We start from the raw sequence: 12,825 nt of genomic DNA on the forward strand, positions 1-12,825 counted from the left end.
ATTTTCCTCTCGACTGTGTTTCATATTTTCTCACAAAATGTACCGGAGATTCTGGCTGTGGATGTAAGGAAGCGAGAAAAGTGACAGCAGCCCTGAAATCGAGCGAGGTGCCGGTGTTCAGTCGTTCTTTGGAATTCCGCTCCTGAAGCCGGCGGCGCCGTGAGCCGTTGGCCTCAGCGGGCATCAGGCGCTCTTGTTCTCAGTTCCAGATGAATCGTCTCAGCAGAGATTCGTCCTCGCAGCTGCAGGCGCCGAGAGGTTATGAGATATTGATAAGGAGTGGAGATGTTATCTGTTAGACTTTAGCTCAGGGGCGCCGAAGACCGCAGCAGTGATGGATGTTGTATCGAATGTCTCAGTCAGCACACACACACACACACACACACACACACACGACCTGCGGCTGAAGGATGCAGCTGCATCAGCTCCTCAACATCTGGATGCAGGAGCACAAGACCACCTCCTGCTCTGGTCCCTGACCCAGGCGGCGGTTCCATCTGCGTCCACTCCCATGTGACATGGCGGTAGAAATAAAAAGGGACCCCTCCTTTAAGATGTTCTGCCATTTTTATTTTAATAAAAGTCTGAATGAGTTACAGAAAGAACTGTTGGAACATGGTTGTTCATTCAGGAGCCGTCAGCTGATTTCTATGACTGCTTCTTAAAATATTTGGATATTAATGGAAACCTGGTGGAGGTGATGACGTCACTATAAAGGTGGGGGAGAGGGTCGGACGAACCTCTCATCAAGATAAACCTGCATTCCGCCCCATAACCAGCAGGGGGCGACTGCTGGGCGAGGAGGGGGAATCTCTGCTTTCAATCGTCATTTTTTTCTAAATAGATGGAAATGTTCCCGCATGAAGTGCGTTTGGAGTTTGAATCAATTTAATCCCGGCCGTGCGGGACATCAGCGCACGTGTGAGCCGAGGGCAGGGTTCCTGGGGGCGTGGCCAGCTTTGATGACGTAGAAAACACGTCATTGTTACAACATTCACTGCAACTGCAACATTATTCGTGATAGAAGAGGGAATCGTACATTTTTTTTACATCATCATTGTGGCTTTTATCGAGTAGTTTCTATGTTGAATGTGTGTATTTTTTTGTCCCGCAGTATCGAGTTTAAAGTGGTGTTTATTGTGACGAAGCTGCCACTACGTCATCACTCAGCTTCGATTCCAGTGAACATGTCAGTGTCATGTATTTATTTATTCTAGTTTTTTCCAAGCCTTTGTATGAATATTCTGCTTTTTCCCTTTTTTGATGAGATTCTGAGCAATAAAACTTGTGACCCGCCAACAGAAACAGTTTGTAAGGTGACGAGAACATCTGGAGGAGCGCCATGAAGACCCACGCTGGGATATTAATAGTTTGGACGCGCCGACGTATATTTGTTTGCTGTTTTTTTGTTTGTTTGTTTGTTTTTTAAGAGAGAGAGAAAATGAGCCACATTTTGCGTTGGAAATCATTTCCAGCTCAAACGACTTGTGCACCCTCCCTGGTTCTCCGTCTCCGAGGTCCGACCAGGTCAGCCGGTGGAACGTCTGAAGGCCAGTGTGGTTTTGTTTTTCGAGCCGTGACTAAAGTCTGGGCTGGGCCAGTGAAAGTGACTCACTGGTGTTCGGATGGAACTCTCCACTGATGGTTCCTCCCTCCCTCCCTCTCCCTGCCCCCCCCCCCCTCTCTCTCTTCCTCACACTCACTCTCTGATGATATTCAAATGTCTGCAGGAAGGCTGAGAGCCAGAGTGACTGTGTATGCAGGAGCGTCCTCTCGTGTTGATGATTCCGGCCACTTCCATCGCTGGATTTATGGCTCGCAGCTGTTGAGTGGCTGACAGACGCGTGAGGAGCTTCTTACCAGCTCGCTGCAGCGCGCCAGACCTCTGCTGAGCCTCGACGCAGCCGTGAGTACTCTTCCCTTCGCTCTCTTTCAGATTACAAGCAACCTTTGACCTACTGTACTTGAGCTTTCCTTGCTTTTCCTCCTGCCTGACAGCACTTTTACCCGAAATGAGCAGAAATATTAACGTACAGAAATAACTTTGGCCAACAGCTCCTCTCTCGTGTGCTCATTAGTCATACCAGTGTGTCTCTGTGTCCCGTGGCACTTTTTTAAATTTAGTTCACAATACCATGTCCTATATTTAGAAGGCAGCAGACATGAGGGCGACCACCCGACACACAGACAGGACAGGCCTGTGCTCGGCTTCCCACCGCCGCTCCACGCTCCCCGGTCACTCTCCTGAAAGTTCTGATTTTTAGTCCAGTCCGGCTCTGGCTCCGAGGGTTCTCAATTACAAACGCACCCTTGTGGATCTCGGGCCGGCGTTCGGCTTGGCCTGCGCTCTCGCCCCGAGGCCACAGACAGAGAGGAAGCGCCAGGCGTGCAGCATCACTGGTGTGAGGTTAATTGCGGGGTGCCTGATGACAAATAGCCCAATAACAGCGAGCTCAGTACTCTTCATCTCAGGAAGGAGAGGACCGTGCTCGAAGGCTGCGACAGACATTTGCTGTTTGCCCCCAGTTGTCCCTTGTGGGATCGTTTTCAAGTTGTACACTGAGAGGAGGATTTGAACTTTGAAATAAAACCAAATCATTTCCCCTTAAATGTCAGAAATCCCCTAAGTTTGAGCCTCCCTGTACCCGGAGTGGCGAGTGTTTGTTTTGTTGCTATGGAAGAATCCGTCTGTGGCTGAAGGGCTGCAAACACTGAAACTGGAGCAGGAAGATGCCTCAAAAGATCCAGCATCAAAGCTGCTTCCCCCTCGCAGTCTGGCCCGTCTACGGAAGCCTCTTAATGCTTTCATTTCAAACACACCCGGTTTGATCAAATTCATTAACATCATAATGAGCAAATCCCCTTCTCACCCTCACCGTCTATTTAGCGCAGAGCTGCGCTCATCAACTGGTTTGCAGGCGAATGATGTGTGGTTGGTTCACGAGGACAGCTCAGGTCATTAACTCAGAGAACAACAACGAGGATCAACGCGTCAGTCCTCGACTAGCGATGCCTCCCCAACCTCATTTTATAATATTGACTTTGCTTATTTGTTCACCAATGAAACTCTAATGAGCCGGCGTCCTGCCGGTGTTTCGTCTCGTCGGTCCAGGAAAGCGATTTAAACCCTCAGAGGTCGTACAATCCTGAGTCCCGGGTCCTGAGCTGATCGTTGCTGTGCCAGTCCGGCTCTATTCTGGGGAGGATCTCGGGGTTCAAGAGGTCAACTCACAACATTTTTGGAAATCGTTTTATGTTTCAAATCCTCCTGGAGCTGCTCGGCAGCAGACGTCCCGGCGTGCATCCATCCGTCCATCCAGCCTCATCTTATTGCTCCGCGGGATGTGGTTGATCACCAGATCTCTGGAAGGAGCGGATCTCTTGACATGCACGCGGATGATGAACTGATCTGTGTGTGCGTCACCGGTTCAGTCGACGCCCTCGGAGTGTGCGTCTGATGAATTCCTTCCACGTTTTCTGCGGTTGATTGAGGGTGAACCTGACGTGGTTGTGGTGGGAGCTTGAGTGACAGAGGCTCAGGCTGGAACCTCCCTGGGCTCACACATTTTCAGCAGCGGCCTGAAAATATCAGACAGGTCAGAGATTTGATGTCAGCAAGGTGACGCTGCTGGCAGCCACATTCCAGCTGGACCTGTAAATTCATGCCTGTTTTATTTCTGCGCTCTGCTGATTACCTGCTTTTATTTACCTGCCATTTTTTCTCTGTGTGCCTTCGATTTTTCTTTTCTGGCTGCTCTCCTCCATTTCTTTGTGATTTATTTATCTGTGAAGCACTTTGAGTTGTTTATTGTCTGTAATGTGTCTTGTGAATTAATTTTCTTTGCTCCAGCTGTTGAAATTGTTTCAATTTACCAGGGAATGATTAAACCTTTTGTCTCATACTGAAGAACCATTTTGAAAAAACTAAAATCTATCTTTTGCTGCTCAGCTTTGCTTCGGGGGCTCATTTTGTCTTTGTGCCTCGTTCTCACAGGTATGATTGATAAATATTAACGAGGAGATGTGTTGGGGGGAAATTCCCAGAAGATTCTCCTTGTGGCCGTAGCTCTCCTCCGCCCTGAAGCAAAGCCCTCGTCTTTTCTTCTTCTTCTTTTGTTGGCAACGTTAATTTGTTTAGATGAGCAGTGAAGGCCACGGATCCCAGCTGGGCCAGCCGACCATGTGACAGGAGGCAGGTTCGGTCACTGAAACACTCTCAGACCTTCACAATAGCGTCTTACCTCCCCGTGTTTACCGAAGAGAGCAAGAACGGAGGAAGCGCTCCACCTTCATCGTCCTAGACCCTAGCAGAGGGCTTGTATTTAGCCAGCACGCCTGGTTGTCGGGGGGAAAGGATATTTGCCTTCATCGCCTCAAGAATGAACTGCGTTTCACTCACATTTTTTACTCAAGTCAGCTGAGTCTTCTATCATCATCGGTGCAGCGTCTTTGGATTAGAGTTTGGATTGAAAAGTCTCTCCTTCAACACGATGTAAAGGTCCTTTACTGTGGCGGTGAGATGCAACATCTGTCCCACATGAGGGTCAGCGCCAGGAGAAGTGCTGCCATAACTGAGCTGCGTCTTTATTCCAGTAACTTTGACCATGGAGTTGAGGTGGAGGCGCCGTCTGACAGTTCAGGGGAGTTTTATTGACCCATAATCATCTACGAGTGACAGCGTATCGCTCTGTGGAAGCAGCTTTCTCTGCAGCCTTCGCCTGCTTATTAATGCAGATGAATCAATAAGAAGTGACACTGCTGCGCGCCGCGTTCCGTCGCCGCCTCGGCTTCACCGGACACACTCGTCCTTGTGAAATATGCCCCTGGGGTTTCCTGTTGACACAAATGTTCCCGGTGTGCTGACTGGAGGGCTCGCTGCCTTCACGTGAGCTAAATACAGAACATGATTGTTGGTGTTGCTGAGCGGACGGCGGCCTCAGACGTGCTGATATTCATCTCCTCGCCTTTGTTATTGATAGCTGCTGCTGGGTAGGCAGAAGTTCCTCGTCTGCTCGCTAATAAGTGGCGTGTTCAGTTGCCTTTGTGCAGAAGGAGTCAGTTTTTCCAGGGGTGCAGTGAGCCAGATATCCCCGACTGGGCTCATGAATGAACCGCTGTGCCATGTGAGAACAAGCCATTATACAGAAGTGTGTTAAGGTGTGTAGACGTTTAAGCTTAAAGGCTCAAAGTGAAACCAGATTCTGCTGGAACGCTGCAGGATGTGTAAAAATCCCCCCCCCCCCCATGGACATGGACCCTGCTACAGTGGCCACGACTCTGGATGCTGGTACCTATCTTGACCCTCCCTTGACCCCTGGGCTGCTCCATTGATAAACAACATCTAATTGCTACATGATTTGCATTTTAGAGAGAAATCCCCTTTTTAAATGAACTTTTTTTCAGACTCACTATGAAACTGAGATGTTTTCTTACATCTGTAGGTGATGTGTATCCCGACGTCTCCGCAGCGCCGCAATACTGAACTGAAAACCCACAATCAGACTTAAGACGAAGAATCGGGCAACACGTTTGCTCCGCCCCCTCTGTCACTCCTTGCCTCCTCTGACTTCTATGTGATTAGACACAAACTCAGTCTCTAATTTCTGTGGTGAAATCACCTGATTTGTAGAAATCCCATCAAACTGAAAATGCAAATTTTGTTCCTTTCCATGGACATGGAGATCTTTCCCACTTCTTCTACTTTCCTACCGATTCCTGGCGTTTGCGCACTGGAGACTCAAGTTTATAAGTTTCTTTCACTTCCTGCCTTCAGCAGAAGAATGTCAAAATAAAACAGATTCATCATTCTGCTCAGTGAAGCAGAAACATCCAATAATCAAATCACAGCTTTGACTCCAGGGCGACTGAAAGCTGCCAATCGCGAGGACTTCACGTCTTACAAACTTCAACTACTTTGGTACAGCTACTCTTCAAGGCCTGTGATGTTAACAGCTTTGTGTCTGGTGTCATGTAGCCGATGATGCGGGAGCAGTACGTCACCACCACCCAGGGCAGCAGCGTCCCCCGGCCGGTGCCCGACCAGGTCTATACGATCGGCATCTACGGATGGAGGAAGCGCTGCCTCTACCTGTTCGTCCTGCTGCTCATCATCATCCTGGTGGTCAACTTCGCCCTCACCATCTGGATCCTGAGGGTCATGTGGTTCAACACGGTACGCACGACTCACCTGGACAGTTTCACCCCTTTTGCTTCTATCCTTTAATAATAATAATATCCATAATATAATATCTGAGATGTTGTAGAGCAGTGCGGGAAGGAGGTACTGTTGTAGTCCAACAGGAAGTTAGTATGTCAGGGAGAAGGTGCTGTTGTAGTCCAACAGGAAGTTAGCATGTCAGGGAGAAGGTGCTGTTGTAGTCCAACAGGGAGTTAGTATGTCAGGGAGAAGGTGCTGTTGTAGTCCAACAGGAAGTTAGCATGTCAGGGAGGAGGTCCTGTTGTAGTCCAACAGGAAGTTAGTATGTCAGGGAGAAGGTGCTGTTGTAGTCCAACAGGAAGTTAGCATGTCAGGGAGGAGGTCCTGTTGTAGTCCAACAGGGAGTTAGCATGTCAGGGAGGAGGTCCTGTTGTAGTCCAACAGGAAGTTAGCATGTCAGGGAGGAGATCCTGTTGTAGTCCAACAGGAAGTTAGCATGTCAGGGAGAAGGTGCTGTTGTAGTCCAACAGGAAGTTAGCATGTCAGGGAGGAGGTGCTGTTGTAGTCCAACAGGAAGTTAGCATGTCAGGGAGGAGGTCCTGTTGTAGTCCAACAGGAAGTTAGCATGTCAGGGAGGAGGTCCTGTTGTGGTCCAATAGGAAGTTAGCATGTCAGGGAGGAGGTACTGTTGTAGTCCAACAGGAAGTTAGCATGTCAGGGGGGAGGTGCTGTTGTAGTCCAAAAGGAAGTTAGCATGTCAGGGAGGAGGTACTTTGTAGTCCTAAAGGAGGTTAGCATGTCAGGGAGGAGGTTAATCAATGTAGCAAACTGTTGGACTACAAAGTGTTGTCCAACAGTTTCTTAGCCGTGACAGTTCTTTGGTGAACAGACGTTGTGATGGGTAACAAGCTGCACACTTTTGGATGATAAAATTAAAGATTCCTCATCCTCAGATGTGTAATTTGCATTTTCACTTGACAAGCAAAGCTTTTTATTTGTTTGACGGAGACACGTTCCGTGTCTGAATGAGGTCCGTGTGCCTGCAGGAGGGGATGGGGCTCCTACAAGTGCACTCCGAAGGGGTCAAGCTGGACGAGGGGGAGTCAGAGTTTCTGTTTCCTGTCTACGCTCAGGAGATCCACTCCAGAGAAGTATGACAACACCACACTCTGTCTTTACTTTGGGACTCGATCCTTCATCTGCCACCTTTCTTTCGGTCTCCCTGCTGTCTTCTCAAACTGTTCCCTCCTCAGTAACTCAACCTCCCTGTCTTTATTTCATCTTGCAAACCTTCAACGCGGTCGTCAGTTGCCTCTCCAGCGTTTCTTCCCTCCCCAGCTGTAGCTGAGTGAGCTGCATATTTCTAAATGTACTTTTTTGGAGATATGTCAGAGGAAAGGAGCTTTGGCAGTCACTCACGGTGCACGTGGTGGTGCAGGGAGCTCCCGATTAACCTCAGAGATATTTGCGGTGGTTTATGGCCAGCCTGCTCGCAGCACATGGGAGCACTTTACTGCAGTTGTTTACATGCTATGGTTTTTCTTGCTCGTCACAGCAATTTTTCAGCATTCTTTCGTACTTTATGGGCCCCATTAAAAAAAAGTAATGCTTTCCCTGTTTATGGACGAGCTCCTTCTCTAATACATTCTAATGAGTCGCCGTCTCAACTTCTACACTTCACCGAGGGCTTTTGTTGCAGTTTCAGAGGTGACTGTCGCTCCAGTGATGCACTGGTGCTCACTGTTGTAATTTTTGTCGCCTCATTGGTCCAGAACTTGTCGCCATCGCACGGGAGGGGGACTCGCTAACACGGAGGCTGAAACTGGTGCGAGGGAAATCTCGGAGACCCACTGGTTCCACTATATTTTCCTGTTTGTTTGGAATGAAATGATTTTTAAGATAATATTTCATTTCACATCTCTTCTCTGCATGTACTTCTCATTAGCCTGACAGTTGCTAAGCTACTCTTGACTTATTTGGGGTCTTTTAAGGCCGTAGAACCTGACCTCCTTCAGAGGTTCAGTACTTGAGGTAGTGGTTACTCTCACACTGACACTGGGGTCATATCATGTACTAATACTACAGTAGTAACACAGCGTTTATAGAAAGCTCGTACACGTTAACAGCGTTGGCTCTCCAATAACTTCAGGTTGCCAGGTGGTGTGTATCCTCCATCACTGTCCACAGATACAAAAAAGGCATGTTATTGGGTGAGTTTATGAGCACTAAACACAAGCTGAGACTGATGGTTCTGCCAAGAACGTCTGGAACAGATGGAAAGATTAGCGTTCATCCCCAGAGAGGACGACGATGTCAGGAGACACACAGAAAATAACCTCCAAATTAATAAATGATCATCTCTGATATCTCTGATCGTCATCGTTACCTTCATCTTATTGCTTTTTGCAGGACGTTGCTCTTCTCCTGCACTCATCGGAAAACGTTTCTCTGAATGTCCGTAACGAAGACGGTGATGTCACAGGGCGGATGACTGTGGGTAAGAGAGAGAGGATGCATGCGCGCTCACGCTCGCCCCCGTTGAAGCATCCCGCTGATGTCAGACGGCAGTAGTGAAGTCATTCATGCTCTTATCCTGGAGCAATTTCTTATCCAACATTAGCAGTGACAGGAAGTCATCTTTCCATAATAAAGTCATAGATTTCCATTTCAAATCCATTAAATGCAACATTCCTCCCTGTGTCGTTGCCTCCGGATCGTTCTGCACGACACAGAGGGCCCGAGGCCTGCCGAGGATCATATTTGTGCTTCTTTTATGACTCACCAACGGCTGCGTCGGGGTATTTTGTCATAATTAAATTGCCAACTAATGACCCAGCTAATTGCAGTGTTTTACAGTGCCGTTATGTGTCCTCGATCATTAAGTCATAAAAACCATCGCCCGGCCCTCTGTGAATAAAACTGAAATGCTTGTTAGAGAGAGGACACGACGGCTCACCGTTGTTGGCGCTGAAGTGACTTCAATCCCTGGCTGAGGGTTCCTCCAGAGTGCCAGGCTGCAGAGGTGGAGGGTAAAAGATGTTTCCTTCAGCTCGTGGGATTTCTCCTCCTCTTTTCACCTCCTGAGGAATGAGGTGGTGTCACATGACGAGATCCCTTATAAACGACCTCTTTATAGCTCTGTATTTGTACTCAGTGCTTTTTGTTGCTGTTGCCACTTTAAATTTTTTACAAGCAAAAGACAAAGATGGACTGAGACGTGTCACACAAGAGAGGAGGAAAAACAGGTTCAAATCCTGACTTGATTGACGCGCTGATGAATGTGATATGATGATGAGTCTTATTGTCATCACTCCTGTTTTAGCCAGCGTTGGTCCTTTTTCTCCTTTTACTCTGCGAGCTCTGGTTGCACCGCTGACGTGGAAGGTTGAGGTTGTTCCACGGCGGAGCAGGACGTCTCTCAAAGACAAACATTAGATTTAATATGTGTGTGTGTGTGTGTGTGGAGTTTGCCAAACCCTTCAGGTGTTGTTGTTGTTGCAGGTCCAAAAGAGGCTCAGGGACACACTCATAAACTGCTCATCAACTCCCACAACGACCACATGCTGTTCAGCGCAGATGGCGAGCAGGCTGTGATTGGAAATGACAAACTACGCATCACAGGTAAAGCAACCGCTGCCACCTGCTGCCTTCCTGGAAATATCACACGCCTTCAGGTGCATGTTTGGATTTGGAAAATGAAATACCGGGAACAGATGTCAACGCCACAGGAAGTGTTTGGTTTGGAGGCAGATTTCGGTGCGGCAGCCACGACAGATGCGCTTATTTCCATCATCAGTGACGTCCCGCAGTCGGAGGTGCGCTGATGTCTCCGCGCTGCAGCAACGCTCATAAAGAGCATGTGATCGCAGTCTAGCTTCTTTTTGTCTTTATGAGTTTGGAGCCAACAAGATGAATAATAACTCCCATCCTCCTGTGGTCGTCCTGTGTCCTCATCAGTGTGTGTAGCTGGCTGATCTTTGTTGATGGATGTGTCAGCTGATGGCTTCATGGTGCCTGCAGCTGTTTGGATCTACAGCAACCAGCGGCGGTCGAGGAGAAGCTGCTAAAATTAAATTAATTCAAGAGGCTTCACCCGCCACAGCTGGATCACCATCGCGTGTGCTCACTGGTTCCTCTCCAGCATCACCTGACTCCTCCCATCAGCGCGGCGCACTCGTCTCCACGTAAACTTGTGCTTCTCTCCACCAGGTCCAGAAGGAGCTCTGTTCCAGCATTCGGTGGAAACTCCCCAGCTGAAGTCCGAACTCTTCAAAGACCTGAGGTGAGATTCTCAGACCCCGGTGAGCAAGTTACCTCCAAAACCCCTCTCCTCGTTAACGTCACATGAAAGTGATGCGTTGCTTGATTGTAAGAATGAGACCTGACAGTTTCAGTACCGACCAGCTGTAGTTTTACCTGCTCCCTCTGTTCCTGTTGAAATTGATTTTGTTGTTGCAATCAGAAAAGCCGAGAATTATCTGTAAAGTCTGAATGATGTGTGTTGTATTTCGACCTTGCGGTCATGTTCTGTTTGTGCTGAATCACAACGCCACTGTCGACTGAATTGAGACATGTTATAATGCTCCTTTACTGCCTCGTAGCAAAGAATTATGGCAACAGCAAAATTAAACGTGGTAAATCTCTGCCTGTAATTTCACTGTAATGAAACTAAAGAACATTCAGAAACTTTCAGAGTTAAAAACCAAAGAAATGATGGAAGGCTTGAGCAGACGGAGCCGCAGCTCCTGATTCTCAGCTGTTTGTCTTCAGGCTGGAGTCTCCGACTCGCTCTCTGACTATAGACGCTCCTAAAGGAGTTCATATCAAAGCTCTGGCTGGAAACACAGAAGCTGCTTCCAACATGGACGTGATCCTGCAGTCCAGCGCAGGACTGGTGAGAAAATACTCCTTACTTCCCTTTCTCACTATATAAATACTTCAAATATCACAAAGTGCACCTAGACGCTCACTATATAATTCATTCTTTCGTGTTTCATACTTCCTGCAGATATTTATGGAGCTTTTGTTCATGAAGGCTCTTTTTGTTCTTGCATCATTCCACTGGTTCTCCTGCTTCTTCTCATATTTATTTTATCTTCCATCCAGACAGTCACTCTTGGGACACGTCACTTCCTGTAGAGCCAGCCTGTGTGTTCTCAGCTTGTGTGTGTAATCTCTGCTCTTCTTGCCCTCAGCTGGTGCTGGATGCTGAGACAGTGCGCATGCCGAGCCTGCCCCTGAGCAGGGGAGGGGTTTCTGGAGGTGCCCAGGGTCTCTATGAGGTCTGCGTCTGTCCCAGCGGCAAACTCTTCCTCTCCAAGGCGGGGGTCACCTCCACCTGCAGCGAGAACCAGGAGTGCTAGATAGACTAGGTGATCGATTTCCCATCCTGAAGACGACGCGTCTTCTGGGAGGCAGCAAGCACAAGCGTTTATATCTGGCTTGAGTTGTTTTTATACATCCACCCGTGGGTCTCCGATCTCCCACTGGCAGGTTGAAGCCTGTAAAAATACAAATGCCTGCTGGCAAACACGCTGGAGAGGTCATGAAATGCATCCTTCTACTTGCATTTATGACCTTCGAGTTATTCAGCTGAAACAAATTGGCTCTCTGTCCCTAACGTTGCCTGGATCAGAGATTTTAGAGAATTCCTCACACACACACGTACACGCACACACACAAACACACACACACACACACACACAGTGTCATGGCTGGGCAATAGGAGCTGGTGAACAGCTTACATCCTATGCAATATAATCTTGAGGTGCAATAAATACGACTGACACACATATCAAGGGCTTGGATCGATAATAAAAATGTCAGAATGTAATTGATCGTATTTATTTTAGTCTCGTAGCTCCAAGTCCTCAGTGTGTGGTGTTCATGTTTTGGCGTCGAGCATGTTTTTGTTAATTAGGGGAAATCTGGGCAATGCTGTTAGATATTTTATCACTCCAAGAGAATTCTTATATTTTCTTTTTTTTTATCTCAAAGTCAGATGAAACATTTAGCAACAGTTTGGGGGATTAAGAATGGAGTGCTACGTTTTTATGGCACCGTGCAGTTGCAACTAGCATGGTGACACACGCATAATGATGTTTTATTGTCATTACCATGTTTGTTGGGTTTGCTATTTTTAGTTTGTAGTTTTTGCTTCAGATTCAAGACCACCAGCTTTTAATTTACAACCCAAGAATCGACATCACTACCAAAATCTGTGACCATGAGGACCAGCCAGGTCTGACAATCACGTCATGCGGTGGCTCCTTTCTGAGTCTGAGTTGGTGTTCTGTTATTTAATTCACCTCTTGTTTTTTTGGGGGGTTAAATTTGCCGTTGTTATGTTCACACAGGTACATTTCATTTTCATGTACTGTCAGATGAAGGTTCTCAGTCTGCCGTGCCAGTATTTGGTGGCAGCAGCATCACTTTACATGGCATCTCGTTTCTAGTGGCATTTATATCTCATCACCTTGTAATATTATTGCCAGTGTTAAGCAGTTCAATTGCAGTTGCCACTTGTGTTCTGGCACATTTTGTTAAAGTGTGTGATGTGCATTTATTAATTTTGTATGTTCAATAAACTTTGTGCTATTCTTCTATGGATCCTTAAATGATTGTTTAAGTCCGGGCTTCTGTTTTCTTAGCGAGCCAATTTTTTGTTT

At 47.5% G+C, this 12,825-nt stretch overlaps 1 protein-coding gene across 2 annotated transcripts; it reads left to right on the forward strand.

Moving 5' to 3' along the window:
- The first annotated feature begins 858 nt into the window (after positions 1-858).
- On the forward strand, positions 859-12,759 carry sgcg (sarcoglycan, gamma). 2 transcript variants are annotated; one of them, XM_086215065.1, is made up of 8 exons: positions 859-1,906; positions 5,975-6,172; positions 7,204-7,308; positions 8,567-8,654; positions 9,659-9,778; positions 10,367-10,439; positions 10,928-11,051; positions 11,353-12,759. In XM_086215065.1, exons 2-8 carry the CDS (start codon positions 5,978-5,980, stop codon positions 11,518-11,520), a joined length of 873 nt encoding a protein of 290 aa, XP_086071191.1. In that variant the 5' UTR covers positions 859-1,906; positions 5,975-5,977; the 3' UTR covers positions 11,521-12,759. The 2 variants fall into 2 exon arrangements, with proteins under 2 accessions (XP_086071191.1, XP_086071192.1); XM_086215066.1 differs by lacking the exon at positions 859-1,906 and adding an exon at positions 4,032-4,196.
- The last annotated feature ends 66 nt before the right edge of the window (positions 12,760-12,825 follow it).

The sequence above is a fragment of the Aulostomus chinensis genome, chromosome 10 (genome assembly GCF_037954235.1).
Source record: "Aulostomus chinensis isolate RoL2024-O1b breed Wild chromosome 10, RoL_Achi_v1.0, whole genome shotgun sequence".
In the NCBI taxonomy this organism is placed as follows: domain Eukaryota; kingdom Metazoa; phylum Chordata; class Actinopteri; order Syngnathiformes; family Aulostomidae; genus Aulostomus; species Aulostomus chinensis.

What these genes read in the sequence shown, in the direction of transcription:
- sgcg (XM_086215065.1), top strand. Translation starts at nt 5,978, where the DNA reads ATGATGCGGGAGCAGTACGTCACCACCACCCAGGGCAGCAGCGTCCCC. An exon ending in TGACAAACTACGCATCACAG is followed by an intron (nt 9,779 to 10,366) that starts GTAAAGCAACCG and finishes TCTCTCCACCAG; the next exon opens with GTCCAGAAGGAGCTCTGTTC. An exon ending in TGCAGTCCAGCGCAGGACTG is followed by an intron (nt 11,052 to 11,352) that starts GTGAGAAAATAC and finishes TCTTGCCCTCAG; the next exon opens with CTGGTGCTGGATGCTGAGAC.